Source organism: Cuculus canorus, chromosome 29 (assembly GCF_017976375.1).
Source record: "Cuculus canorus isolate bCucCan1 chromosome 29, bCucCan1.pri, whole genome shotgun sequence".
NCBI lineage: Eukaryota > Metazoa > Chordata > Aves > Cuculiformes > Cuculidae > Cuculus > Cuculus canorus.
In genome coordinates, this window is record NC_071429.1 from 2,945,659 (window position 1) to 2,972,656 (window position 26,998).

General features: G+C 66.5%; 2 protein-coding genes across 5 annotated transcripts; one reads left to right on the forward strand and one right to left on the reverse strand.

Annotated features, from left to right (window-relative positions):
* Positions 1 to 46: 46 nt before the first annotated feature.
* On the reverse strand, positions 47 to 9,318 carry CACNB3 (calcium voltage-gated channel auxiliary subunit beta 3). Of its 2 annotated transcripts, XM_054051456.1 has the most exons (14): positions 9,167 to 9,318; positions 8,960 to 9,052; positions 5,255 to 5,377; positions 4,583 to 4,705; positions 4,378 to 4,493; positions 4,233 to 4,297; positions 4,103 to 4,122; positions 3,890 to 3,970; positions 3,627 to 3,685; positions 3,410 to 3,519; positions 3,166 to 3,317; positions 2,976 to 3,071; positions 1,933 to 2,082; positions 47 to 1,023 (listed from the first exon to the last, which is right to left on the reverse strand). In XM_054051456.1, the coding sequence occupies exons 1-14, from the start codon at positions 9,206 to 9,208 to the stop codon at positions 733 to 735; spliced, it is 1,521 nt and encodes a 506-aa protein (XP_053907431.1). In that variant the 5' UTR covers positions 9,209 to 9,318; the 3' UTR covers positions 47 to 732. The 2 variants fall into 2 exon arrangements, with proteins under 2 accessions (XP_053907431.1, XP_053907432.1); XM_054051457.1 differs by lacking the exons at positions 8,960 to 9,052; positions 9,167 to 9,318 and adding an exon at positions 7,146 to 7,304.
* ADCY6 (adenylate cyclase 6) lies at positions 7,354 to 26,608 on the forward strand. Of its 3 annotated transcripts, XM_054051453.1 has the most exons (23): positions 7,354 to 7,364; positions 11,630 to 11,739; positions 13,548 to 14,367; positions 16,606 to 16,755; positions 16,867 to 16,988; positions 17,070 to 17,181; positions 17,258 to 17,385; positions 18,233 to 18,391; positions 18,496 to 18,637; positions 18,718 to 18,846; positions 19,527 to 19,552; positions 19,650 to 19,797; positions 20,340 to 20,437; positions 20,519 to 20,606; positions 20,687 to 20,803; positions 20,874 to 21,032; positions 21,823 to 21,998; positions 22,084 to 22,113; positions 22,778 to 22,907; positions 23,839 to 24,102; positions 24,851 to 25,055; positions 26,180 to 26,304; positions 26,411 to 26,607. In XM_054051453.1, exons 3-23 carry the CDS (start codon positions 13,549 to 13,551, stop codon positions 26,537 to 26,539), a joined length of 3,456 nt encoding a protein of 1,151 aa, XP_053907428.1. In that variant the 5' UTR covers positions 7,354 to 7,364; positions 11,630 to 11,739; position 13,548; the 3' UTR covers positions 26,540 to 26,607. The 3 variants fall into 3 exon arrangements, with proteins under 3 accessions (XP_053907428.1, XP_053907429.1, XP_053907430.1); XM_054051454.1 differs by lacking the exon at positions 7,354 to 7,364 and having other exon boundaries at positions 11,595 to 11,739; XM_054051455.1 differs by lacking the exons at positions 7,354 to 7,364; positions 11,630 to 11,739 and adding an exon at positions 12,442 to 12,466 and having other exon boundaries at positions 26,411 to 26,608.
* The last annotated feature ends 390 nt before the right edge of the window (positions 26,609 to 26,998 follow it).

Sequence of the window (26,998 nt, forward strand, 5' to 3'; positions counted from 1 at the left end):
AGAAATTATAACAAATCGTGCCCTTCCCTAGTCTAGCTGGGGGGGTTTGCCCCACGCCGGGCCCCCCCGGCCGAGGGCGGTGGTGCCGTATTTACAGGACTGTGGTGACGGCTGCATGGGGAGGGGTGGCAGGGAGGGGGGCAGAGAGTGCAGGTATGGGGCGACCCCCCCTTCATTGTGTGGGGGTCCAGCCGCCCCCCCTCTGCCCCCCCCGTCCCTGGTGAGGGGGTGGAAAGGAAGCATTTTGGCTGCGGTGACCGGAGCAATTGGTGCAGAGCAAAGCAAGTGGTGTGGCCCCTTCCTCCTGGGGGTCCCATGCAGGGGAGGGGGGCGCCTTCCCCTTCTTCCTTGGGTCTGAGGGGTGGGGGGTGCTGCTAAAACTGTGTCCCCCCCACCCCACAGGCCTTTTTGGGGGCCATGCCTTCTGGTTATGGTAACTTCCCTGGGGGGAATGAGCCGGCGATGTGGGGAAACTGAGGCAGGGAGAAGGCATGTGGCTGTCCCCAAGAGCCGAGCGGAGGGCCTGGGGGTGTCTGAGGGTATTCTGGCCGGTCGCCCCCCCCGCCTGTGCTTATGGCTGAAGACATGCCCGTGGCCCTGGGCATGAGGAAGCTGCCGGTGCAGAGATCCCGGAGAGAGGGAGATTGTCTGAGCACCCCCAGCATGGGGCTGGGGCGAGGTGGGGAGCGCCCGGGGTGGGATTGGGGGGGGACCAGCTCCCAGCTGTGTCCCCTAATAACTGTCCTTGGCCCAGGGCCGGCTGCGCTGCCAGTTCCTGTCGTGGTTGCGCTCGCCGTGGCGGTCGGGCGTGCCGGCGCCCTGCAGGCCGCTGTTGTGGTGCCGGTGAGGCTGGTAGAGCTCGGGGTAGGGGTCCCCGTATTCCTCCTCTTCCAGGTGCCGTGAGCTGCGCTGTGACGTGGCCCCCCAAGGCTGGGGCGAGGTCTCCCCGGCTTCGTCCGACGGCATCAGGCTGTCGTGCTCCAGGGGCGAGTGCTCACCCCGCTCCCCCAGCAGCTGCTGGCTCTGCGGGTGGGGAGGGGGCTGGTGACCCCCAGACTTGCTCCCTGTGTCCCCCTCCTCCTCCTCCTCCTCAATGCGTATCCCCCCAAGTCCTGCTCCAACTGTGCCCCTCATCCCAGTGTGTTGCCTTGTTCCCCTCCACGTGTCCCGCAATTCTCCCTCTGAGCATCCCCCCCAAGTCCCTCTCCTCATGTTTCCCCCCTCCCCTTCCGTGCGCCCTCTCCCATTCCCCTCCATGTGCCTCCCTTGTCCCCTTTTGGGCTTCCCCCCAGTCCTGCTCTGTGACCACTCTGTCCCCCCCACTTCCCCTTTCTGCGTCCCCCCATCCCACTCTGTGTGCCCCCATCTCCCTCTCCATCCCCCCATCCCACTGTGTGCCCCCATCCCGCTGTGCGCCCCATCTCCCTCTGCATCCCCCATCCCGCTGTGTGCCCCATCTCCCTCTCCATCCCCCATCCCGCTGTGTGCCCCATCTCCCTCTCCATCCCCCCATCCCGCTGTGTGCCCCCATCTCCCTCTCCATCCCCCCATCCCGCTGTGCACCCCATCTCCCTCCATCCCCCATCCCGCTGTGTGCCCCCATCTCCCTCTCCATCCCCCCATCCCGCTGTGTGCCCCCATCTCCCTCTCCATCCCCCCATCCCGCTGTGTGCCCCCATTTCCCTCTGTGCCCCCCATCTCTCACTGAATCCCCCTCATCCTGTTCTGTGTCCTCCCATCCCACTCAGCGTGCCCCCCCCGGCATCCCCCCAGTCTCAATCCAACTGTCCCCTCCCGCTCTGCCTGCCCCCCCCCCCCATCCTGCTCCATGCATGTCCCACTCTAAGCCTCCCCCCTCCTGTGCATCCCCCCCATGTCCCTCTGCTTTCCCCCCCCCATCCCACCGTTCCCGGGGGGGGGGTCCAGAGGCACCTGGAGGCCCGGGAGGCCGGTGGGCGAGGGCGCGGGGTGGGGGGCGTGTGCGGGGTGGTGTGTGGCTCTCCAATAGACCTCCAGGTACTCGGCCAGGTGCTCGCAGGCATCTTCCAGCTGGTTCTCATCCAGGATCACATCAAAGAGCTCCTGGGGGGCAGGCGGGGGGGGGAGGGGGGGGGCGGGTCAAGGTTTCCCCCCCAGGCATATAATTATAATCGCTTGGTTGGAAAAGACCTTTAAGATCATCAAGTCCAACTGTCTCTGAGCACTGCTGAACCATTCCTGAGCACCATCTGGCTTTTGAACTCCTCCAAACTTGGGGCTCCACCACCTCCCTGGGCAACCGCTTCCAGTGCCTGAGAACCCTTTCCATGAAGAAATTTGTCCTGAAGTCCAACCTAAACCTGTCCAGGCACAACTTAGGCCCTTTCCTCTCATCCTGTCCTTTGCCCCTTGGGAGAAGCATCTAGCACCCACCTCCCCGTTTCTCCTTTCAGGCAGTTGCAGACAATGCTGAGGTCTCTCCACAGCCTTCTCTTCTCTAGGCTGAACACCCCTCAGCTGCTCCTCAGAACACTTGTTCTCCACACCCTTCCCCTTCTCCGGACACGCTCCAGACCCTACAGGTCTTTCTTGGAGTGAGGGATCCAAAGCTGAACTGAGGATTCAAGATGTGGCCTCACCAAGGGGGACGATCTTGTCCCTGTCCCTGCTGGCCACCCCATGGCTGATCCAAGCCAAGATGCTGGTGGCCTTCTTGGCCACCTGGGCTGCTGCTGGCTCGTGTTCAGCCGCTGTTGACCAGCACCCTCGGGTCCCTTTCCAGCCAGTCTTCTCCAAGCGTTGTACAGGGTTATGACCCAAGTGCAGGACTCAGAACTGGACCTTGTTGGACTCCTACTGGCCCCCTCACGGCTGATCCAAGCCAAGATGCCATTGGCCTTCTTGGCCACTGCTGGCTCGTATTCAGCTGCTGTCAACCACCACCCCTAAGTCCTTCTCTGCCAGCCATGGTGAGGGCAGGAGGAGCTGCTGCTCACCGGGGGACACTGCACCAGCTTGTCGGCTGCCATCATCTGCACGTTGAGGTGCTTCACCTGGGATTTGCCGCGGGACTTGATGAGCCGCTGCAGGACCTGGAGAGGGGAGCGGAGGTTGATGGCACCGTGGAGGTTGACGGCACAACGGGATGCAGCCAGAACTGTCCCCAGAACCATAGTCACCCCTCACCTTGGGCGAGGACACCTTGACGTAGACGATGATGGGCGCCAGGGAGGTTTTGGCCAGCTGGGCTGGGTGGTTGATAGTGTCAGCATCCAGCACCACTAGCTGCAGGGACTTGGCCAACTCGAAGATGCGCTCAATCTCACTCTGCACCTCAGCTGGGGGAGAGGGGACATGGTGGGGACATCAGGCTGGGCTGGCTCTTGGGGATGGGGGGTCCCCACAGCGTGGCATGAGCCCAGCCCCTCACCGATGCTGGAGCGGGTGGTGGAGCGCTCCAGGATGGCCTGCTTGCCCAGGTTGTTGAGGATGGAGCGCTTGGCCAGCGAGAGGTCGGCTGTGATGTGGGTGATGGAGATCCTGGGGGTGGGGGCAGAAGGATGGAGGTGGGGACCTGGGTGTTCCCCCCCAACCTTGGGCAAGGAGAGGAGGAGAAGGTCCTGGGGTGGATGGGAGGGGAACCTCACCTGCCGTCAAATCTGTGCTTGAGGAAGTCAAAGAGGGCTTTCTGCATCATGTCCGTGACCTGCCGTCAAGGCCACCAGCGGTGAACCGGTGGCAGATGGCACCGGCAGGGAGGTGGCAGCCGCCCGGCCCCCTGCCAGCAGCCCCTGCCATCTGCATGGCACTGGGATGGGGTGGGCAGGGAGGGGACAAGGGGCACAGGCCACCACCCTGGGGACGCCGATGGGACCATGCAGTGGGTGTCGTGTCCCCTCCCGCCCTGTACCTCGTATCCTTTCAGCGAGGGCCCCACCAGCACCACGGGCCGCATGGAGGGGACCACGTCGTAGGGTGGGATGTGCTGTGTCTGGGGGGGGACACAGGGACACATCAGCGCCTTGCCAGCGAGGAAAGGGGGGGTCCATGCCCTAATCCAGAGAATCCTGGAGCCCCCCCCTTGCCCCATAACTGAGGGTTCTCTACCTCCCCATGGGCTCACCTGCTTCTGCTTCTGCTTGGCTTGAGGAGAGAAGAGAAGACACAGAGGTTGGGGACAGCAAAGGGGAGGACCCCCCCCTTAGTGACAGCAAAGAGGGGACCCCCCCCAGGGGGCCAGGACCTGCCCTTACCTAGGGAGGGGGGAGGCGATCGCCGGTTCCCGCTGTCACCGAGGCCAGAGGCGTTGCCAGCTCTCCTAGGGGAGAAACGGGGTGGGTGAACATCTGGGGGGGCCCTGATGAAGGGGGGGGGGCAAGGGGGGGATGGTGTCCTCACCTGGCTTTTTGCTCCTGCTTGAGCCTCATGGCTTCCAGGCGCTGGGGGCTGGGGATGAAGGCGATGTCCCCCCCCTCCTTCACTAGGCGCCCGATCCACCAGTCATTGCTGTATTTCTGGGTGAGGGCAAAGGGGTGAGGCTGGAGCAGGGGGGGGCAGAAGCCCTTGATTCTGACACCCCCCCCGCCCTTGTACCCCAATTCACCTCCTTGATGTGCAGGAAATCTTTGGCTTCGAAGTTGATGGCAGCTCCCTGCACGGGGCACTCCTCGTCCAGCGCCCCACAATAGCTGACATTGGTGCGTACGGCGAAGGCGACCGGCTTGTGCTGGGGGGGGGAATCAGCATCCCAACAGCCCCCCCCCCCCGGCTCCACCAGTCCCCCCAGGGCCGGGTGCTGGGTGTTTTTATTTCCCCCCCCCCCCCCCGCCCCTTCCTGATATCTTGACCCTCTCACTGCCCCCCACCCGCATCCTCAAGCCCCCCCCCCAGTCCCCTCCCTCCCTGACTGCCATAGCTCGACCCTCTCATTGCCCCCCCCAGCATCCTCACCGTACCCTATGTAACGCCCCCCCCCAATCTCTTGGCCCTCTCACCCCCAGCATCCTCACTGCCCACCCAATCCCCTCCCCATACCCACGGTATCCCCACTGTATGTCCCCCCCGCTCCTACTTCTTGGGCCAGCACCCCAAAAGCCCCCCCCCAGCCCCCTCCCCATATCTCTGGGTGCCTCCCCACACCTTAACCCTCTCAATGCCCCCCCCCCCCCCCAGCATCTTTCCCTCTCCCTCAGCATCCCCCCCATGGCTCCCCCCCAGCCCCCTTCCCCATACCCTGGGTGTCCCCCCCTGTGCCCCCCCCGTGCCCCCCCCATACCTTGGCCCTCTCGAGCTGCTGCTGGGCCTGGTTCTCCACCTCGCGCCGCGTGCCCTCGCGCTCCTCGTCCAGGGAGACGTCGGAGTCGAGCGAGGGGCGGCTGGTGTAGGAGTCGGCCGAGCCCTGGGGGGGGGAAAGGGGGGGGCAGGATGACAGGACTGAGTGGGGGCACCACTAAAACGGGGGGAGCCCCCTGCAAGGCGCTGTTGCCCCCCCCCAGTGATCCCCAGCCCCTTTCCCATGTTGACACCGAGCTGGGGAAATATGGGGGTCATTGCGTGTGGGTGGCAAGCCCTGCAATCGGGGGGGGGCAAACCTGGTGGTATGGGTCTGTACAGGCTGCCCCCCCCCAACCCAGGGGTGCCCAGGGGGGGGCTCAATGCAGCTCCCCGGCCCCCCCCCCCGCGCTGTTTTCCCATCTCGTGCTGTGCCCGGAACAGGCACAGAAGCTGCGGTGAAATATTTATAGGTGCCTGGATATGACTGAGCCCCCCCCGGGCCCCTGCTCACATCGAGCCCCCCCTCGACGCAGGCAATATGGTTTCCCAGCATGGAACCCCCCCCCCCCCAACATGGCCTCCACAGCACGACCCCCCCTGCATCTTCACTGCCCCCCCCGGAGCATCCTCAGCATATTCACAGCCCCCCCCCGAGCATCCTCAGCATCTTCACCGCCCCCCCCGAGCATCCCCAGCATCTTCACAGCCCCCCCCGAGCATCCCCAGCATCTTCACCGTCCCCCCCCGAGCATCCTCAGCATCTTCACCGTCCCCCCCAGCATCCCCAGCATCTTCACCGCCCCCCCAGAGCATCCTCAGCATCTTCACCGCCCCCCCCCCGAGCATCCCCAGCATCTTCACCGCCCCCCCCAGCATCCCCAGCATCTTTACCGCCCCCCCAGAGCATCCCCAGCATTTTCACCGCCCCCCCCGAGCATCCCCAGCATCTTCACCGCCCCCCCCGAGCATTCCCAGCATCCTCACCGCTCTTCCAGCATCCTCACCGCGCCCCCCCCGCCCCGAGCAACCCCAGCATCCTTACTGACCCCCCCAGCATCTTTCCTCCCTCAGGATCCTCACCCTCCTCCCCTCGAGCACACTCATCATCCTCACTGCCCCCCCCCCCCCAGCATCCCCAGTACGGCCCCCCCGTCCCACATCTCCACATCCCCCTCTCCATGCCCCTCCCAACGCAGAAACTCGCCCCCCCCAGCATCTTCCCCCCCATCCCAGTATCCCCAGTGCCCCCCCCAGCACGGTCCCCCCCAAAAACTCTTCCCCCCCCCCAAAAGCAGCTGTGGGGGTCGTGTCCGTTCTCTCGCCCCCGCCCGGTTTCGTTCCCGGTGGCCCCGGTGCGGGGAGGAAACTGGTGGTGGGGAACAAAGCCCCTCCCCCTTTACCCCCCCCCGCACCGGGCAGAGCCCCCCGGTGCGCGATCAACGCTGCCGGGGGTGCAGTTGCCTCCCCGGTACTGGGACAACCACCACCCTCCATCCCCAATCCCCGGTACCGCGATCACCTCCTCCCGGTCCCCTGTACCGGGACCACCCCATCACCGGGACCGGGACCGGGACCAGCCTCCCCCGGTCTCTGGTACCAGGAACCCCCCCCCCCGCCCCGGTAAACGGACCAACTCCCGCCCCCGGTTTCCGGTCCCCAGTCCTACGTACCGGCACCAACGCCTCCAGTCCCCGGTACCGAGACCATCCCCCCCATTCCCGGTGTCAAGATCATCGCCTCCCCCCGCCCGTTCCCGGTGCCGGTACCGAGACCATCTCCCCCCCATTCATGGTGCCGATATTGGGACCAGCCCCTCCCGCCGTTCCCCGGTACCGAGACCAAACCCTCCCGGTCCCCGGTGCCGAGACCATCCCCGGTGCCGGTACCGGTACCTCGTTGAGCAGGAAGGTAGCGCTGGAGTCAGAAAACGACATAGACGGGGCGAGCCAAGCCGAGCCCCCCCTCCTCCTCCTCCGCCGCCGCCGCCCGGTACCGGCACCGGCTCCGGTTCCGGCTGCGGCTCGGGCTCCGCCTGGCCCTGCCCGCGCCGCCGCAGCCCCTCCCCGCCCCTCCCCGCCCCCGCCGCCCCCCCGGGGCCGCCCGGAGCCGCCCCCGCCGCTCAGCCTCCCCCTCTATGGGGGAGGAATGGGGGAATCACGGTTCCCCCTTCCAGGGGGGGTTCAGCCCCGTGTCCGGTGGGACCCCCCCCGGTGGCGGCTGCACCGCGAACCGGGATCCCGAGCGACCCCGACGCCGGAAACTGGATTGGGGTCCCGGAGCATCTCCCGGAGAGGGCAGTTTGCAGAGCAGCTCCCGGTGTGCATTGAGGGGGGGCAGTGCCGGGGGTCCCTGTGCGGCGGAGGGGGGGGGTCCCGGTGGGTACCTCCATGCTCCGGTGCGGCGGCCCCGTTTGTGCCCCGAGCCGGTAACAGCCCCGTCTGCGGGGCGAGCCCTGCGGCGGGGCCGGAGCCGCTCCCGCCCCCCCGCCTCACCCCCCCACCCCCACCCGCCCCCGAGGAGGGGGGCAGCGCCGTGGGACCGGCCCGGCCCTCCCCGTTACCGGGCACCGGCAGCACCGGCAGCACCGGCTCGGGATGGGGCCGTCCAGTGGGCCGCGGGGTAGCGCTCTGTTGGGGGGTGGGAGCTCCGGGAAGCGGCGGGAGCAGCACCGGTACCGGGCACCGGCACTAGCACCGGGCGGCGGCAACCGGCGGAACCGGCATCGGGCTCCGGTACCGGGATTTGGTCAGCAAGCACCGTGCAGGACCGCTTCAAGCTTTGGGCTGGGGACACCGAGCAGCAGCCCCGGTACCGGGCACCAGATACCGGGCACTGGATGACAGGCACCGGGCACCAGGCAGCGGACACCGGGTGGGGGGCACCGGCGGGACCGGTACCGGGCACCAGGCAGCGAATACCGGGTGGTGGGCACTGGGCACCGTCGGGACCGGCATTGGGCAGCAGACACCGGTACCGGACCCAGGCAGCAAGCACCGGGCACGGGCATCTGGCAGCAGGCCCCGGGCAGCGGCCCCGGTACCGGTACCGGGCGGCGGGGCCGGGCCCTCTCCGTGGTGCTGAAGGGGCCGCGCCGGGAACGGGACGGGGGCGGCGGCGGCACCGGAGGGAACCGGGGGGAAGGTGCCACCCTGGACCCCCGCGGCAGCCCCGTTCCCGGTAGGGGTAAACCGTAGCGCTGGGGACGGCGGGGGGTCCGTTCTCCCCGGGGCAGCGCGGGGAGGCGGCCCGGTGCCGGTGGATGGAGCGGGCGGGGCGGCACAGCGGACCCCCCTCCCCCGCCCAATCCCTGCCGCCCGGTTCCCCCTGCGCTGCCTCAGTTTCCCCGCAGCCGCCCTCCTGGTTGCGCCCCCCCCCCCCCCCAACTCCGGCGCCGCAGTGCCGGTACCGGGCGCCGGGCCCGGCCCTGACGCAGCACTCGCTATTTTTAGCCGCGGGGAGCGGCTGTCGAGATGCCACCAGGACCGGAGGGAGCAGCGGGGAAGAGAGGAGGATTCCCGGTTCCCCCCGCCCCCGGTTGACTCCCCGGTGTGGTGGTTGGGGAACTCGGTTTGTGTGTCGTCGTCGTCCCCCCCCACCCCGCCGCCGGTCTGTGCTTCAATGCGGAGCCGCAGCCCCCGGGAGCGAGCGGCGGCGGCTGGCGGGGTGCCCCGCCCCGGTGCCGGTTACCGGTGCCGGTCCCGCTCACCTGCCTGCGGAGGATGCTGGAGGTGGTGTCGGACGAGGTGCTGCCGTCCGAGCGCTTGAACCGGCTCTTGCGCTTCGGGAGCCTCCGGGGGCTCTGCGGGAACGGGGGAGATCGGTCAGCACCGGGCATCACCGGGGGAAACCGCTCAGCACCAGGAATCACCGGGCGGAGCGGAACCGGAGCGGGAAGGCTCCCGGTATGGCTCACCTGAAAGGAGCCGGGAACCGCGGGCTGCACCGGGGCGGACATTCCCGGTGGCTCCCCCCGGGATCCCGCCCCGCACCGAACCCACGCGCTACCGGGAACGGCGCCGCCGCCGCCGCGCTCAGCATCACACGGGGCCGCCGGGGGCGTCCCGGCCGTCCCCGCCCCCGCCCGCCCGCCCCCCGCAGCCGCCGGTGCCCACCGGGAAAGGACACCCCCCCCCCCCACCCCCCCCCTTCGAACCGGGACCCACCGGGAACCCCGGGGCCACGCGGGTTCAGGAGACTCGTGTCGTGTCCCCCCCCCCACCGGGGTACAACCCCTCCCTCGGAGGGATCTGCCCCCTCCTCCCCGGGATCTGCCCCCCCCCCGGGGATCTATTCCCCCTGCCCCAGGGGGAACTGCCCCCCCCCCGGGGTAGCTGCCCCCTCCTCGAAATATCTCTCCCCCCCCCCGGAGTATATGCCCCCACCCCCACAGTATCTGCCCCTCCCGGGGTATTTGCCCCTCCCGGGGTATTCCCCCTCTCCCGATATTTCCCCCTCCCGGGGTATCTCTCTCTTTCTGCACCGGGAGAAGGGCAGGATCGGTCCCGGAGATTCCCGCATTCCCAATCGGTGCCGGTTCCCGGGAGGGTTTGCACTGGGACCGGTTTCCACCACCCCCCCCCCCCTTCCCCGGTGCGGGGTTTCCTCTGCTCTGCCGTTGTTAATTACCGATTAATGATTAACTGCGCTCCCCGGGGCCCCGCGCTGCTCTTGATTGGGGGGGGGGAAGGCAGGGCCTGAGCCTCGCACACATTGCGGGGGGGGAAGGGGGACCCCTAATGTGCAAAGAGGGGGTGCCCAAAGGCAGAGGGGTATGCAAAGAGGGGGGGTGCCGAAAGGGAGGGGGGGGTGCAAGGAGTGGGGTGTCAAAGGGGGAGGGGGGTGTGTGTGCAAAGAGTGGGGTGTCCAAAGCGGGAGGGGGAAAAGTGAGTGCAAGGAATGGAGTGTCCAAAGGGGGGGGGCATGCAAAGAAGGGGGTGCATGAAAAGAGGGGGGGTGTCCAAAGCAGGGGGGGGTGTGTGTGCAAAGAGTGGTCTGTCCAAAGGGGGGGGGGCATGCAAAGAAGGGGGTGCATGAAAAGAGGGGGGGGGGGGGGTCTAAAGGTGGGGGTGTGCAAGGAGTTGGGGGACGTGCAAGGTGTTGAGGGGTGCAAGGATGGGTGATCATAGAAGGGGCTGAGGGGGGGCTCAAGGGGGGGGCTGTGAGGGGTGAGGGGGTCGTGCAAGAGGTTTTGGGGTGCAAGAGGTTGGGTGTGCAAGGGGTGTGGGGAGGCGGGGTGCAAGGGGTGTGGGGAGGCTGTGCAAGGAGGGGGGCAAGTAAGAGAAGCATGGGAGTGTGCAAGAGTGTGTGTCTATGTGAGTGTACAGGGAAGGAAGGGGTGCAAGAGGGGTGTGCAACGGTGGGGTGTGCAAAGATGATGGGGTGTTCAGGGCGTGTGCGATGTGGGGGGGCGTGCAACGGGGTGCATGCATGTGTGCAAAATGAGTGCATACGTGTTCATGGATGTGTGCATGCAAGGGGGGTGTGTGTTCACGTGTGCAAAACAGCCGTGCATGTGTGTAAAGGGGTGTGTTGGTGAGGATGCACGCGCGTGCACAAGGGTATGTGTGCGTGTGTGTGTGTGCAAGCACTGGGCCTGCCTAAGGGCCGCGCAGGTGTGCGTAAGTGTGTGCTAAGTGTGTATGCACACGCACAAAGGGACGTGTGTGCATGCCACGGGGCTGCACATTTGTGCAAGGGTGGGGGGGTGTGCAAGGGGATGTAGGGTTGTGCACAGGGTGAGTGTGCAAGGAGGGCACTGGAGGTGTTTGTGTGCACAGGGTGGGTGTGCAAGGGAGGAACTGATGTGCACAGGGTGGGTGTGCAAGGGGGTCATTGGGGGGTTGTGTGCACAGACGGGTGTGCAAGGGTCACACTCCTGCGGGGGAGTCCTCGTGCCGGTGGGGGTGCCCGGTAGGGGGCTGCCCGTTGTCCCCGCCGTCCCCGCCATGTCGGTGTCCGTGTGTCCGTGTGTCCGTGTGCGCAGCCCCCGGGGCTACCGGTTCACCGCCCCCGCGCTCCGCCCGCGCCTCCCCCGCCGCTCCTACCGGGCCGTACCGAGCCCTACAGGGCCGTACCGATCAATACCGGGTAGTACCGATCAATACCGGGTTGGACCGATTGTACCGGGCACTACCGATCATAACGGGCCCTACCGTACAGTAGCGACCCGTACCCATCGTACCGAGCCCTACCGGGCGATACCGATAGTGTCGAGCCCTGCCGGGCGGTACCGGCTGTACCGATCGCACCGGGCGCCGCCGCTGCGCCTTTAAGGCCGCCGGCCGGGAGCGGATCCGGGCGGGGGGGGTGGGGGGAGGCGGGCACCGGCCGGGGTTGGGCCGGGGCTGCGGCCGCAACCGGGACCGGAGCCGCCGCTGCCGCCGCCGCCACCACCACCGGGGATCCGACCGGGATGGGGCGGCGGAGGCGCAGCGCGGCCGCCGTGTAGGAACGGGCGGAGGGGCCGGAGCCCCGGAGGAGGCGGAGGTGAGCGGGGCCGGGGCGGGGGGGGGGGCACCGGGAGGGACTGGGGGAAACCGGGACCGTGGTGAGGGAGACCGGGAAGGCGGCGGGGACCGGGAGGGACCGAGAAGGACCGAGGCACCGGGGACCGGGAGGAGGGCGGGAGGGACTGGGAAGGCAGCGAGCGGAGCGGCGGGGACCGGGGGTACCGGGGAGAGACCGGGAGGGCGGGGACCGCAGCGGGGGGGGGACGACCGAGAGGGACCGGGGGTGACCGGGGCGGGAAGGACCGAGGGGAGACCGGGAGGGACCGGGAGAGCGGGGAGCGGGCGTAGCAGGACTGGGACCGGGCGCTGCGGGTGGGGGACACCGGGATCGGGGCGCGGCGGAGACCGGGAGGGACGGGGAGAGCGGGGCCATAGGGACCGGGAGCGATCTGCCCAGCGGGGACCGGGGCGGTGCCACCGGGCTGGGCCCCGGGGCGGCGGGAGCGGAGCTGCCCGGGGCGGCGGCGGCGGGGAGGGGCTCCCGGTGCTCGGTGTTCAGAGCGGGGAGGCGGCGGTTCCCGGGGCCCAGCCGGTTCCCCGCCGCTGCTCGCCCCGGGGCTGGGACCGGTTGCCACGTCCCAGCTGGTTCCCCGGTGCCCGGTGCTGCCCGTTGGCCGCCGTTCAAGATAAACAGAGCCGGGACGGTGCCAGCTTTGCCGCAGGTCACTGCGCCGGCACCGGGCAACGGGCTCGCGGGGGCCTCGGTAAGGCCGGGCACCGGCACCGGGCACCGGCACCGGGGCTCAGGGTAGCCTCTGTGGGGGGAGGCACCGGGTACCGGCACCGGGGTGGGGCTTGGGGTGGCCTTGACTGGGCCAAACACTGGGGCACCGAGCACCGGGGCACCAGCACCGGGACTGGGCACTGGGACACTGGGAATGGGCATGGATGCTGGGCACAAGGGCACTGGGACACTGGGCACCAGGACTGGGCAACTGGGACTGGGACTGGGCATGGGCGCTGGGGCACGGGCACTGGGAATGGGCATGGATGTTGGGCACAAGGGCACAGGGCACTGGGACACTGATACTGTGCACTGGGACATGGGGCACCGGTACTGGGCATGGGCACTGGGACACTGTGCACTGGGACTGGGCATGGGCACTGGGGCACTGGGACTGGGCACCAGTACTGAGCATAGACACTGTGCACTGGGACACTGTTTCTGTGCACTGGGACATGGGGCACCAGTACTGGGCATGAGCACTGGGCACCAGGACACAGGGCACTGGGACACTGGTACTGTGCACTGGGACATGGGGCACCGGTACTGGACATGGGCACTGGGACACTGGGAACCGAGACTGGGCATGGGCACTGTGCACTGGGACATGGGGGACCAGTACTGGGCACAGACACTTGGGTGCCCAGCACCAAGACTGGGCATGGGTACTCGGGCACTGGGACTGGGCACCAGGACTGGGCATAGACACTGTGCACTGGGACGTGAGGCACTGGTACTGGGCATGGGCACTGGGACACTGGGAACCGAGACTGGGCACCAAGACTGGGCATGGGTGCTAGGGCACCAGGACTGGGCACTGGGCACCAGTACTGAGCATAGACACTGGGCACTGGGACACTGGTACTGGGCACGGGCACTGGGGCACCGGGCACTGACCGCTGCCGCACGGGCCACGGCGCTGCTGTGCGAGTGGAGCTGAGTCTGCGCCGCAGGATAGGGCCATCGGTGCCCTTTGTGCTTCCCGGGAGGCCGAAACGCTGCTGTGGGTCGGGGGATCCGTGTGGGTTCCCGCGGCGCTGATGCCGTCCCGGCGCCCGCAGCATGTCGTGGTTCAGCGGCATCCTGGTGCCCAAGGTGGACGAGCGCAAGACGGCATGGGGCGAGCGCAACGGCAAGAAGGGCGCCCGCGCCGCGCTCTGCGGCCCCCGCTACATGAGCTGCCTGCAGGACCCTGAGATGGAGCGGGGCGCGGGGCCCCCCCGGGGGCTGCGCTGGACCTGGCAGGAGGACCACTACGGCAAGAAGGGCGCCGCGGCCGACCCGGCGCTCAAACCCGGCGACTTGGGTTTGGAGGAGAGCGAAGCCAAAGGCCCCAAAGGCACCGGTGAGCGGCCGGCGGCCGCCGAGTGTTGGCAACGCCTGCTCCAGGTTTTCCGCTCCAAACGCTTCCAATCACCCAAACTGGAGCGCCTTTACCAGCGCTACTTCTTCCAGATGAACCAGAGCAGTTTGACGGTGCTGATGGGGGTACTGGTGTTGGTGTGCGCAGTGATGCTGCTCTTCCACTGCTTGCCCGGCAAACCGAACGTGCCGGCTACCGTCGCCTTGGCGGTGGCCACCGGGCTTTTCTTGCTGTTGATGGTGCTGTGCAGCTGCAGCGCTTTCCCGCACGACTCCATGTGGGTGGTGAGCTACGTGGTGCTGGGGCTGTTGGCCAGCGTGCAGGCGCTGGGCACGGTGGCCGTGGCGCCGCGCAGCGCGGCCGAAGGCGTCTGGTGGAGCGTCTTCTTCATCTACATCACCTACACGCTGCTGCCCGTGCGGATGCGGGCGGCCGTGCTGGCCGGGGGGCTCCTCTCCATCCTGCACCTCGCCATCGCCTGGCATCGCAACGCTGACGACCCCTTCCTCTGGAAGCAGGTAGGGCTGGGGGAGGGGGCTGGGGGGCTGCAAGGAGGGGTCCTGCCCACCTGTGCAATGGGGGACCCCAAATCCCTGCCGGCTGCGCCCCGGGTCCTGCTAAGATTGGGGATTTTGGTGCGGGATGGAAAGTTCTGGATGCGGGAGGGGCCCTTCGGCTGCTGAGGGTGAGGAGAGGGGGGGTCTCAGGGGCTGGGGTCCCATGGGTGCTGCTGGGGTCACCCTGTGGAATGGGGGTGCTGAGACCCCCTGGCTGCTTTGGGGGGGTCCCAGGGGCTCTTTGTGCTGGGGTCCCATGGGTGCTGCTGGGGTCACCCTGTAGGGTGCTGGGACCCCCTGGACTGTTTGGGGGGGTCCCAGGGGCTGGGGTCCCATGGGTGCTGCTGGGGTCACCCTATGGAATGGGGGTGCTGGGACCCTCTGGCTGCTTTTGGGGGGTCCCAAGGGCTCTTTGTTCTGCGGTCCCATGGGTGCTGCTGGGGTCACCCTATGGAATGGGGGTGCTGGGACCCTCTGGCTGCTTTTGGGGGGTCCCAAGGGCTCTTTGTTCTGGGGTCCCATGGGTGCCGCTGGCAGCGGTGTGGCTGAGGGTCACCCTGTGGGATTGGGGGGTGCTGGGACCCTCCATGGGGGGGTTTGAGGGTCCCAGGCCAAGGATCACTTTGCAGGATTGAGGGGTGCTGAGCCCCCCTGGATGCCTGGGGGGGGGGTCCCAGGGCTGGGGTCCCCTGGGTGCTGCCGGCAGTGTGGCCGGGGGTCACCCTATGGGATGGGGGGGCCCCTCGTCCCGGCAGAGCTGCACACAGACCCTCCATTGTAGGCTGCCCTGGGGGGGGGGGGGCACCCACAAAGCCCCCGTTGTGGGGCTGGCGGAAACCCCGCTGGGGGGGACACGGGGTGAGGGCGCCGGGGCGGGGGGGTGGGTGCCATCCGTGGGGGGGCAGCTGTGACCCTGGTGGGGTCCTGTGCCCTGTTCCCCACCCTGGGGTGGCGGTGCTCGCTGTGGGGCTGGGGGTCCCCCCAGGGCTCTGTGTCCCCCCCATATGGGGCCACCGTCCCCCTCGCCCCGCTTGGCCGCCATGGGGCCATGTGTGATGCTGGGGGGGGGGTCACGGTGGGGAGAGGTCCCCCGAGTGGGGGTGATGGGGCCGTGACCCCCAGCCATGGGGTGCGATGTGGAGGTGGGGGGGGTTGCGGGGCCCCCCCGCTCCCCGTCTGCCCGGGCGTTAAAAATAACCCTGGCCCTGATCCCGGGGGATGGGGGAAACCGCAGCGATCCCTCTGCAGCCATGGCCGCTTCCCGGCCCTCCTCCGGCTTCCTCCGCTGCCCCAGGGCCCCCCCGGGCCTGGCTGGGTCCCCATGTGCCCCCCACCCTCGGTCCCTGCATCCCCATGTGCCCCCCTGCCCCACAGCCCCATGTGCCCCCCTGTCCTGGGTCCCCATGTGCCCCCCACCCTCAGTCCCCACATCCCATGTCCCCCCCCGCCTCAGGACCCATATGCCCCCCTACCCTGGGTACCCCACATCCCCAGGTCCCCTGTGACCCCCCACCATGTCCCCATGTGCCTTGTGCCCCCCAGTCTCCCCATGTCTGCTGTGACCCCCCACCATGTCCCCAGGTCCCCTGTCCCCCTCCCGTGTCCTCGGGTCCCCCGTGCCCCCCACCATGTCCCCTGGTCCCCTATGACCCCCTTTCCCTACATCCCCAGGTCCCCTGTGACCCCCCCATGTGCCTTGTGCCCCCTCCCCAGGTCCCCTGTCCCCCCACCCCGTGTCCCCAGGTCCCCCATCCCCCCCACCATGTCCCCAGGTCCCCTGTGACCCTCCCTATGTCCCCAGGTCCCCCGTGCCCCCCGCCCTGTCCCCAGGTCCCCTGTCCCCCCCGGTGTCCCCTGGTCCCTGCATCCCCTCCGCTCTGGTTTCCCACAGCCTCAGGTGTCCCCTGTCCTGGGTCTCCAGGTCCCCTGTGTCCCTGCTGCCCCCCACCCCACCCAGAGTTCCCCATGTCCCTAAGTGTCCCCCCACCTTGTCCCATGTCCCCATGTCCCTGCATCCCCAATCTCCATCTCTCCCTGCCCCACAGCCCCCCCTGTACCATTGTTGGGCTTTTTGGGGTGCAGAGAAGTTGGGGGGTAGAGCTGGACCGGTCTCACCATGGGGGCTGGTGGCTCCTGGGTGGCTCCACTGAATCCACATCCCAATGGGGGTGTCTGTGTGTGTCCCCCCCAAACCCTCAGCTCCTCGCCAACGCCCTCATCTTCCTCTGCACCAACGTGGTGGGGGTCTGCACCCACTACCCCGCCGAGGTGTCGCAGCGCCAGGCCTTCCAGGAGACGCGCGGCTACATCCAGGCGCGTCTGCACCTCCAGCACGAGAACCGCCAGCAGGTGAACTTTGAGGGGGTTCCATGTGAAGTTGAGGGGTCCGTGCCGAGCTTCGGGGGGGTGGGTGTCCATCAGAGCCGTGACACCCCACTAACGATGGGTTCTGGGAAGCAGGAGCGCCTGCTGCTCTCAGTGCTGCCCCAACACGTGGCCATGGAGATGAAGGAGGACATCAACACCAAGAAGGAGGACATGATGTTCCACAAGATCTACATCCAGAAACACGACAACGTCAGGTATTGTGGGGACGGGGGAGGTTCGGAGGGGTTCTAGGAGCTGGGGGGGTCCCTCACCATGCCACGCTCTTCCTCCCGCAGCATCCTCTTCGCTGACATCGAGGGCTTCACCAGCCTGGCCTCGCAGTGCACGGCCCAAGAGTTGGTGATGACGCTCAACGAGCTCTTCGCTCGCTTTGACAAGCTGGCGGCGGTGAGCGCTGGGGCCGGAGGGCTCGGAATGGGATCCCAGAGCCCCCTTTGACCTGCCCGTGTCCCCACCCGTCCAGGAGAACCACTGCCTGCGCATCAAGATCCTGGGCGACTGCTACTACTGCGTGTCGGGGCTGCCGGAGGCGCGCGGGGACCACGCGCACTGCTGCGTCGAGATGGGGGTGGACATGATCGAGGCCATCTCGTGAGTGGGACAGAGCGTGGCGGGCGCACGCAGCCCTGGGGTTGGCACATGGCACAGCCCTGGTGCCATCACAGCTTGGGTGGCTGTGTCCATCCCTGGTCCTGGTCCATCCCTGGTGCCACCACAACTTGGGTGGCTGTGCCCATCCCTGGTGCTGGCATGACCCTGGTGCCACCACAACTTGGGGAGCTTGTCCATCCCTTGTTCTGGTCCATCCCTGGTGCCACCACGACTTGGGGAGCTTGTCCATCCCTTGTTCTGGTCCATCCCTGGTGCCACCACAACTTGGGGAGCTTGTCCATCCCTTGTTCTGGTCCATCCCTGGTGCCACCACAACTTGGGGAACTTGTTCATCCCTGGTTCTGGTCCATCCCTGGTGCCACCACAACTTGGGTGGCTGTGCCCATCCCTGATGCTGGCATGACCCTGGTGCCACCACAACTTGGGGAGCTTGTCCATCCCTGGTTCTGGTCCATCCCTGGTGCCACCACGACTTGGGTGGCTGTGCCCATCCCCAGTCCTGGTCCATCCCTGATGCCACCACAACTTGGGGAGCTTGTCCATCCCTGGGGCTGGTCCATCCCTGGTTGCCACCACAGCTTGGGGGACTGTGTTCATCCCTAGTGCTGGCACATCCCTGGTGTCACCACAGCTTGGGGTGCTGTACCTATCCCTGATACTGTGCCATTCCCTGGTGCCACCACGGCCTCGGAGGCTGTACCGATCCTTGATGCTGGTACCTTCCTGGTGCCACCACAACTTCTGGTGCTGTGTCCATCCCTGGTGCTCGTCAGCCCAGTCCCGGTGCCGCGGTCCCTGTTGGTGACGGTGCCGGTGCCGCCCGCAGGCTGGTCCGTGAGGTGACAGGGGTGAACGTCAACATGCGCGTGGGCATCCACAGCGGTCGCGTGCACTGCGGCGTCCTGGGGCTGCGCAAGTGGCAGTTCGACGTCTGGTCCAACGATGTCACCCTCGCCAACCACATGGAAGCAGGCGGCAAAGCCGGGTGAGCCGGGAATTGTGGAGGACACACACACACCGAGATGGTGACCGGGAGGAGGTGGGCACCGAGCAGTGGGTGCTCAACGCCTTCTTCACCCCCATCTCCAGACGCATCCACATCACTTGGGCGACGCTGCAGTACCTGAACGGGGACTACGAGGTGGAACCGGGGCACGGGGGCGAGCGCAACGCCTACCTCAAGGAGCACAACATCGAGACCTTCCTCATCGTTGGCTGCAGCCAGAAGCGCGTGAGTCGAAGGGGGTGGCATTTTTAGGGGTGGGGGGGACCCCAAGGCTGAGCCTCTCATAGCTGCCTTCACCCCCGTAGAAGGAGGAGAAAGCCATCCTGGCTAAGCTGCAGCGGGCGCGAGCCAACTCCACCGAGGGCTTGGTGCCGCGCTGGGTGCCCGAGCGCTCCTTCTCCCGCACCAAGGATTCCAAGGCTTTCCGGCAGATGGTGAGTGGCTTTAGGGGGGCACCGGGCGCTGGGGTGGGGGGACGGACCCATCGTGGTGGTATCAGCTGCTCCACACCTTTCTGGTGCTGCTGTTGGGATTCCACGGCTCTCCCTGGCTTCCTCCTGCCCGCCACAGCCTCAGGGAGCCTCTGGGATCCCCCCCCATCCTCACCAATCTTTGGGGACCTGCAGGTGTCCCCCCACTCCTCATCAACCTTTGGGGACCCCCAAGTTTCCTACCCCCTCTCCCCCATCTGCAGCAGCCTTTGAGGACCCCCAGGTGGTCCCCCCACCCCGATCTGCCCTTGGCCACCCCCCTGTCCTCGCCAGCCCTTGGGGACCCCCAGATGCTCCCTCCATCCTCACCAGCCTTCGTCCCACCCCTCGGGGGCAGCCGCCATCCTCAGCAGCCCTCAGGGATGTCCCCTGTCCTCGGGGACCCTTGAGGTCCCCCACCCTCACTGGTGCCAGACGTCCCCCCCAGACCTTTCCTCCTCCCTTTGCAGACCCTTGGGGACCCCCTCCATCCTTGCCAGACCTGGGGAATCCTTGGGGATCCTCCCCTTCCTGGTTACCCCTGGGACTCTGTCCCCCATCCTTGGTGACCTTGGGGGATGTCCTTGTCATCTCTGGGGGTGCTGGTGACCCCGACACCCCCCATCTCCCTCGTGTCTCCCCAGGGCATCGATGACTCCAGCAAAGACAAGTAAGTGTCCCCCTGCCGGGGCACCTGGGGGTTGTGAGCAGCCCCTCCCTGGGGCAGAGACAGGGTTTGGGGGGGCCTGACCCCCCTTTGTCCCCAGCCGTGGTGCCCAGGAGGCCCTCAACCCTGAGGATGAGGTGGATGAGTTCCTGAGCCGGGCTATCGACGCCCGCAGCATCGATCAGCTCCGCAAGGACCACGTCAAGAAGTTCCTACTCACCTTCCAGACACCTGAGCTGGAGAAGAAGGTGGGGGTCCCTCTGTCCCACTCTGTCCCCTCCATCCCCTGAAGTCCCCTCTGTCCTGGTCCTGTCAGCACCTTTGTCCCCTGCGTCTCATCTCCATCCCCTGGACTCCTCTCTGCCCCGTCCCTCTCCATCCCCTGGGGTTCTCTCTGTCCTGGTTTCAGGGTTACCTCCATCCTCCCCACCCCAGCTGTGGGTCACCTCTGTCCCCCCTAATCTGTGAGATCCTTTCCACCCAACTGGCTTCATGATACCCTCCATCCTAATCCCTCCACCCTCTCCATCCCATCCCCTGGGGTCCCTTCCATCCCATCTCCTCCATCCGCTGCGTTCCCCCCTCCCGCTTCATCCCATCTCCTGGGGTCCTCCCACCCCACCTCCACCCCATACCATCATCTCATCTCCTGGGATCCCTCCATCCCATTCCTGGGGGTCCCTTCCATCCCATCCTCTTCACCCCATCCCCCGCGGTCCCCCCCGTTGCCCTCCATCCCCTCAGCCCCCTCCGCCCCCCCACCTCACGCCTGCCCCTCCGCCCCCCCCAGTACTCCAAGAAGGTGGATGACCGCTTTGGTGGCTACGTGGCCTGCACCCTCCTTGTTTTCTGTTTCATCTGCTGCCTCCAGATCGTGGTGTTCCCTCAGTGAGTGCCGCAGCCCCCCCAAACCCATCCCCTGCCCACCCCCCATCCCCCTTGAACCTCACAGCCCCCCCATCTCCTCAGCTCCTCGCTGATGCTCGGCGTCTTCGTCACCATCTTCATCCTCCTTGCCGCCATCCTCTTCGTCTGCGCCATCTACTCCTGTGTCACCGTGAGTACGAAGCCGATGGACGGGGGGCTCTGGGGGGGGCTCAGCCACATGTGACGGGGTCTCCCCCCCCCCCCCCTCAGCTCTTCCCCCCAGCCTTGCAGCAGCTCTCACGGATGATCGTCCAGTCCCGCGCCCACAGCACCATCATTGGTGTCTTCTCCATCCTCCTCGTCTTCATCGCCGCCTTCGTCAACATGGTAGGAACGTGGGGTTGGGGGGCTTCGGGGTGGGCTTCGAGCACCACCTCAACCCTTTGGTCCCCCCCAGTTCGCCTGCAGCCGTGTGGCCCTGCGGGACTGCGTCGCCCACGAGCTCAACATCACCCCCGAGGCTGTGGGACCCTGCCAGCTCCGGGCCCTCAACTTCTCCTTGGGGACCCCTGCGGGTCCCTGTCACCGCAACGCGCTGGTCTGCGATTTCCCCGAGGTGAGCGGCTGCGCGGCACCCACGGGCGCAGGGCTCTCGCAGCGGGACGGGGTCCTGCATGGGTGCCAGCATGCGGCGCTGCGGGTGCGAGGTCTGCCTTGGGTGCTGGCAGGGGGTCCCCATGGGTCCCCAAGGGTGCTGCAGCGGGGGTCCCACGGATGCCGGGTGTTGGACCCTGTGGGGTCCCTGATGTGGGTCCCCAAGGGTGCTGCATGGGGTCCCTGCAGGCATAATGTCCCCAAGGGTGCTGGCACAGGGTCCCCAAGGGTGCAGGGTGCTGGCAGGGGGTCCCCAAGGGGGCTGGCATGGGGTCACTGCAGGTACAATATCTCCAGGGGTGCTGGCACAGTGTCCCCAAGGGTGCTGGCATGGGGTCCCCAAGGGTGCTGGCATGGGGTCCCTGCAGGTACAATATCTCCAGGGGTGCTGGCACAGGGTCCCCAAGGGTGCAGGGTGCTGGCAGGGGTCCCTGCAGCACAGTGTCCCCCAGCATGCTGGCACAGGATCCCCAAGGGTGCAGGGTGCTGGCATGGGGTCCCCAGGGATGCTGGGGTCCCTGCAGGCACAGTGTCCCCAAGGGTGCTGGCACTGGATCCCCAAGGGTGCAGGGTGCTGGCATGGGGTCCCCAGGGATGCTGGGGTCCCTGCAGGCTCAGTGTCCCCAGGGGTGCCAGCAGGGGATCCCCTAGGGTGCAGGGTGCTGGGAGGGGGGCTCCCCATGGGTGCCTGGTCCCCGTGGGTGTCCCCCCCCGAGATGCCGGTGCCTCCCATCAGCGTGTCCCCCCTGCAGTACTTCAGCTACAGCGTGGTGCTGAGCCTGCTGGCCTGCTCCGTCTTCTTGCACATCAGCAGCATCGGGAAGCTGCTGCTCATGGTGGCCATCGAGGCCACCTACCTGGTGCTGGTGGAAGGGCCCCACGCCGCCCTCTTCGACAACGCCGACCTGCTGGTGGTGACCAACGCCCTGTGAGTGCCCCGTGTCCCCTCCCTGGGGGTCCCCACGCTGGGAGCTGCGCCCCCACCCCGCTAACCCCCGCTGCTCTCCCCACAGGCTCTCCTTCAACGCCACCCAGGGGGAATGGTGAGCGGGGAACTGGGACCAGTGGGGAACTGGGACCAGTGGGGAACTGGGAGGAGGGGGTTGAGGGTGGGCAGCAGCAGGAGAGTACCCTGGGGGGTCTGTGCTGGGAGGGGGGGTGAAGGTTTGGGGGTCCCCGGGGTGTGGGTGCAGCTTTGAGGTCTGGGTGCATCTTGGGGGTCCCTGGGATGTGGGTGCAGCTTTGGGGTCTGAGTGAAGGTTTGAGTGTCCCTGGAATGGATACAGCTTTGGGGTCCCTGAAGTGGGTGAAGTTTTGGGGGTCCCTGAAGTGGGTGCAACTTTGGGGGTCCCTGGGGTGTGGGTGCAGCTTTGGGGAGTGGGTGCAGGCTTGGGAGTCCCTGGGGTGGGTACATCTTGGGGGTTCCCTTGGGTGGGTGCAGCTTTTGGGTCTGGGTGAAGATTTGGGGGTCCCTGGAATGGGTGCAGCTTTGGAAGTCCCTGAAGTGGGTGAAGTTTTGGGGGTCCCTGGGGGGTGTGGGTGCAGCTTTGGGGAATTGGTGCAGCTTTGGGGTCCTTTGGGTGGGCACATCTTTGGCTTTAGGGTGCAGATTTGGGAGTCCCTGGCTGGGTGCAGCTTTGGGGCCCCTCGGGTGGGCACGGATGGGTCCGGTCCCCCCCAAACTGACGCGGACACGGGTGCCGGCAGCGCGGTGGAGGGGAAGGTGGCCCTGCGGTACGTCACCCCCGTCATCCTGGCTGTCTTCGCACTGGCGCTTTACCTGCACGCGCAGCAGGTCGAGTCCACCGCCCGCCTCGACTTCCTCTGGAAGCTGCAGGTGGGGACTGGGAGCGAAGGACAAAGGGGTTGGGGGTGAGGGACGAGGAGATGTGGGGCTGGAGATCCGGGAGGAGGGATGAAGGGGGTGAGGGATGTGGGGCTGGGGGTGAGGGGCAAGGGGATGTGAGGCTGGGAGTGAGGGATGAGGGGCTGGTGGTGAGGGATAAGGAGATGTGGGGCTGGAGATATGGGAGCAGGGATGAGGGGATGAGTGGCGTGGGGCTGGGGATGAGGGCTGGGGACGAGGGATGAGGGCTGGGATTGGGGGACGAGGGATGAGGGGCTGGGATCGAGGGATGAGGGCTGGGATCGAGGGACAAGGGGCTGGGGATGAGGAGCTGGGGATGAGGGACGAGGGATGAGGGCTGAGATCGAGGGATGAGGGGATGAGGGCTGGGATTGGGGGACGAGGGATGAGGGAATGAGGGCTGGGATTGGGGGACGAGGGATTGAGGGGCTGGGGACGAGGGGCTGGGGACGAGGGATGAGGGCTGGAACGAGGGATGAGGGCTGAGATCGAGGGGCTGGGGATGAGGGATGAGGGACGAGGTCTGGAATGAGGGATGAGGGCGAGGGGCTGGGGATGAGGGGCAGGAGACGAGGGATGAGGGCTGGGATTGAGGGACAAGGGGCTGGGGATGAGGGATGAGGAGCTGGGGACGAGGGATGAGGGATGAGGGCTGGGATTGAGGGACAAGGGGCTGGGGACGAGGGACGAGGGATGAGGGATGAGGGCTGGGGACGAGGGATGAGGGCTGGGGATGAGGGATGAGGGCTGGGATTGAGGGACGAGGGGACGAGGGATGTGGGGCTGGGGGCGAGGGATGAGGGACCGGGGGCAAAGGCTGAGGAGCTGGGGGTGAAGGGTTGGGGGTGCGGGATGTGGGGCTGGGGGTGACCCACCCCCTACGTGGCCCCGCGTGGCGCAGGCGACGGGCGAGAAGGAGGAGATGGAGGAGCTGCAGGCGTACAACCGCCGGTTGCTGCACAACATCCTGCCCAAGGACGTGGCGGCGCATTTCCTCGCCCGCGAGCGTCGCAACGACGAACTCTACTATCAGTCCTGCGAGTGCGTGGCTGTCATGTTCGCCTCCATCAGCAACTTCTCCGAGTTCTACGTCGAGCTGGAGGCCAACAACGAGGGCGTCGAGTGCTTGCGGCTGCTCAACGAGATCATCGCCGACTTCGATGAGGTGGGGGTGCAGTGGGGTGCGCGGAGATGGATTGCGTGGGGTTGAGGTGCGTGGGGTGGGGTGTAGGGGTCCCAGAAAGACTGTGGAGCAGCATATGTGGGGTGCACAGCATTGGGGGGGGCAGGAAGATGGGGTGCAGAGGGTGCTGGAGAGGCCATGGAGCGGGGTGCATGGGGTGCATAGGGATGTGGTACAAATGTTGGGGTGCATGGGGTGCACAGGGATATGGTACAAATGGTGGGGTGCATGGGGATATGGTACAAGTGATGGGATGCACAGGGATATGGTACAAATGATGGGGTGCATATGGATATGGTACAAGTGATGGGGTGCATGGGGTGCACAGGGATATGGTACAAATGATGGGGTGCATAGGGATATGGTACAAATGATGGGGTGCATAGGGGTGCACAAGGATATGGTACAAATGATGGGGTGTGTAGGATGCACAGGGATGGGGATCAGAAAAATGGGGTGCATGGGGTGCTGGGGAGGTTGTAGAGCTGCGTGCGTGGGATGCACAGGGATGGGGTGCACAGGGGGTCAGGAAAATGGGGTGCATGGGGTGCTGGGGAGGTTGTAGAGCCGCGTGCGTGGGGTGCACAGGGATGGGGTGCACAGGGATGGGGGTCAGGAAAATGGGGTGCATGGGGTGCTGGGGAGGTTGTAGAGCTGCGTGCGTGGGATGCACAGGGATGGGGTGCACAGGGATGGGGTGGGGGTGACGCTGCCCCCCTGTGTCCCCCAGATCATCAGCGAGCAGAAGTACCGGCAGCTGGAGAAGATCAAGACCATCGGTAGCACCTACATGGCGGCGTCCGGGCTTAACGCGTCCACGTACGACCGCGAAGGCCGGAGTCACATCGCGGCGCTGGCCGACTACGCCATGCACCTCATGGAGCAGATGAAGTACATCAACGAGCACTCCTTCAACAACTTCCAGATGAAGATCGGTGAGCGCGCGCACACGCGCCTCACACCCGCCCCCGTCTCTTGCACGCCCCACGCACCTGAATCCACCCCTCGCACGCTCCTTGCACGCTCGTCACACTCGTACACCCCCCTTTTCTCCCCCCTTTTCTCCCCCCCTTTTCTCCCCCCCTTTTCTCCCCCCACTTTCCCCCCCCACTTTCCCCCCCCACTTTCCCCCCCCACTTTCCCCCCCCACTTTCCCCCCCCACTTTTCCCCCCCACTTTTCCCCCCCCACTTTCCCCCCCCCCACTTTTCCCCCCCCACTTTTCCCCCCCAATTTTCCCCCCCCAATTTTCCCCCCCCTTTCCTCCCCCCCTTTCCTCCCCCCCTTTCCTCCCCCCCTTTCCTCCCCCCCTTTCCTCCCCCCCTTTCCTCCCCCCTTTCCTCCCCTTTCTTCCCCCTTTTCCTCCCCTTTCCTCCCCCCTTTCCTCCCCCCCTTTCCTCCCCCCCTTTCCTCCCCCCCTTTCCTCCCCCCCTTTCCTCCCCCCCCTTTCCTCCCCCCCCTTTCCTCCCCCTCTTTCCTCCCCCTCTTTCCTCCCCCTCTTTCCTCCCCCTCTTTCCTCCCCCTCTTTCCTCCCCCTCTTTCCTCCCCCTCTTTCCTCCCCCTCTTTCCTCCCCCTCTTTCCTCCCCCTCTTTCCTCCCCCCCCTTTCCTCCCCCCCCTTTCCTCCCCCCCCTTTCCTCCCCCATACTTTTTCCCCGTCCCCCCCTCCTTTTCCCCCCCTCCTTTTCCCCCCCTCCTTTTCCCCCCCTCCTTTTCCCCCCCTCCTTTTCCCCCCCTCCTTTTCCCCCCCTCCTTTTCCCCCCCTCCTTTTCCCCCCCTCCTTTTCCCCCCCTCCTTTTCCCCCCCTCCTTTTCCCCCCCTCCTTTTTGTTGTCCATTCCCCTTTCTTCCCCCCTTTCTTCCCCCCTTTCTTCCCCCCTTTCTTCCCCCCTTTCTTCCCCCCTTTCTTCCCCCCTTTCTTCCCCCCTTTCTTCCCCCCTTTCTTCCCCCCTTTCTTCCCCTTTTCCCCCCTCCACCACACGGATAGTGTCTGTGTGTGTGTTTTGGGGGGGCACACCATGACCCTATCCCCCCCCGTGTGTGTGTTGTGTCCCCCCCTCAGGTCTCAACATGGGGCCGGTGGTAGCCGGGGTGATCGGGGCGCGCAAACCCCAATACGACATTTGGGGTAACACCGTCAACGTCTCCAGTCGCATGGACAGCACCGGCGTCCCCGATCGCATCCAGGTCAGCAGCGCTTGGGTTGGGGGAGGCCGGGGGGGGGGTGGTGGTAGGAAAAGCCCCCCCCCTCCTCAAAGGCTCACCCCAATATCTCTGTCCCCCCCACAACCAGGTGACCACAGACCTGTACCAGGTGTTGGCGGCCAAGGGCTACGCGCTGGAGTGCAGGGGGGTGGTCAAGGTCAAGGGCAAAGGCGAGATGACCACCTATTTCCTCAACGCTGGCCCTGCAGGCAGTTAGGGGGAGGCCCCCATGGAGCCCCCCCCCCCCCACCCCCCTAAACCCCTACTTTCCCTCCCCACCCCCCCCTTTTTCAGCCAATCCCGGTGTCAAGCAAAAAAAAAAAAAGAAAAATCCCCAAATCCATGGATTTCACACACAAAAAAATAGAGAGGAATGGACACAAGGGAGGGTGGGGGCACCCCCTTCCCAGTTGGGGGTAGCCCCCCCTCAAGGTATGGTTTGGGGGGTTGTGTGTCCCCTCAGGATGGTATGTTTTAGGGGTTGGAGGTGGCCCCCCCCTCAAGATGTCGTTTGGGGGGCTCATGTCCCCCCAGGATGGTGTGTTTTAGGGGTGTCCCTCCTAAAATGTGTGTGTGTGGGGGTTGTGTCCCCCCCAAATGATGTGCTTTGGGGCTGCCCCCCCAAAATATAGATTGGGGAGGTTCATGCCCCTCCAAATGGTGGGTTTTAGGGGTG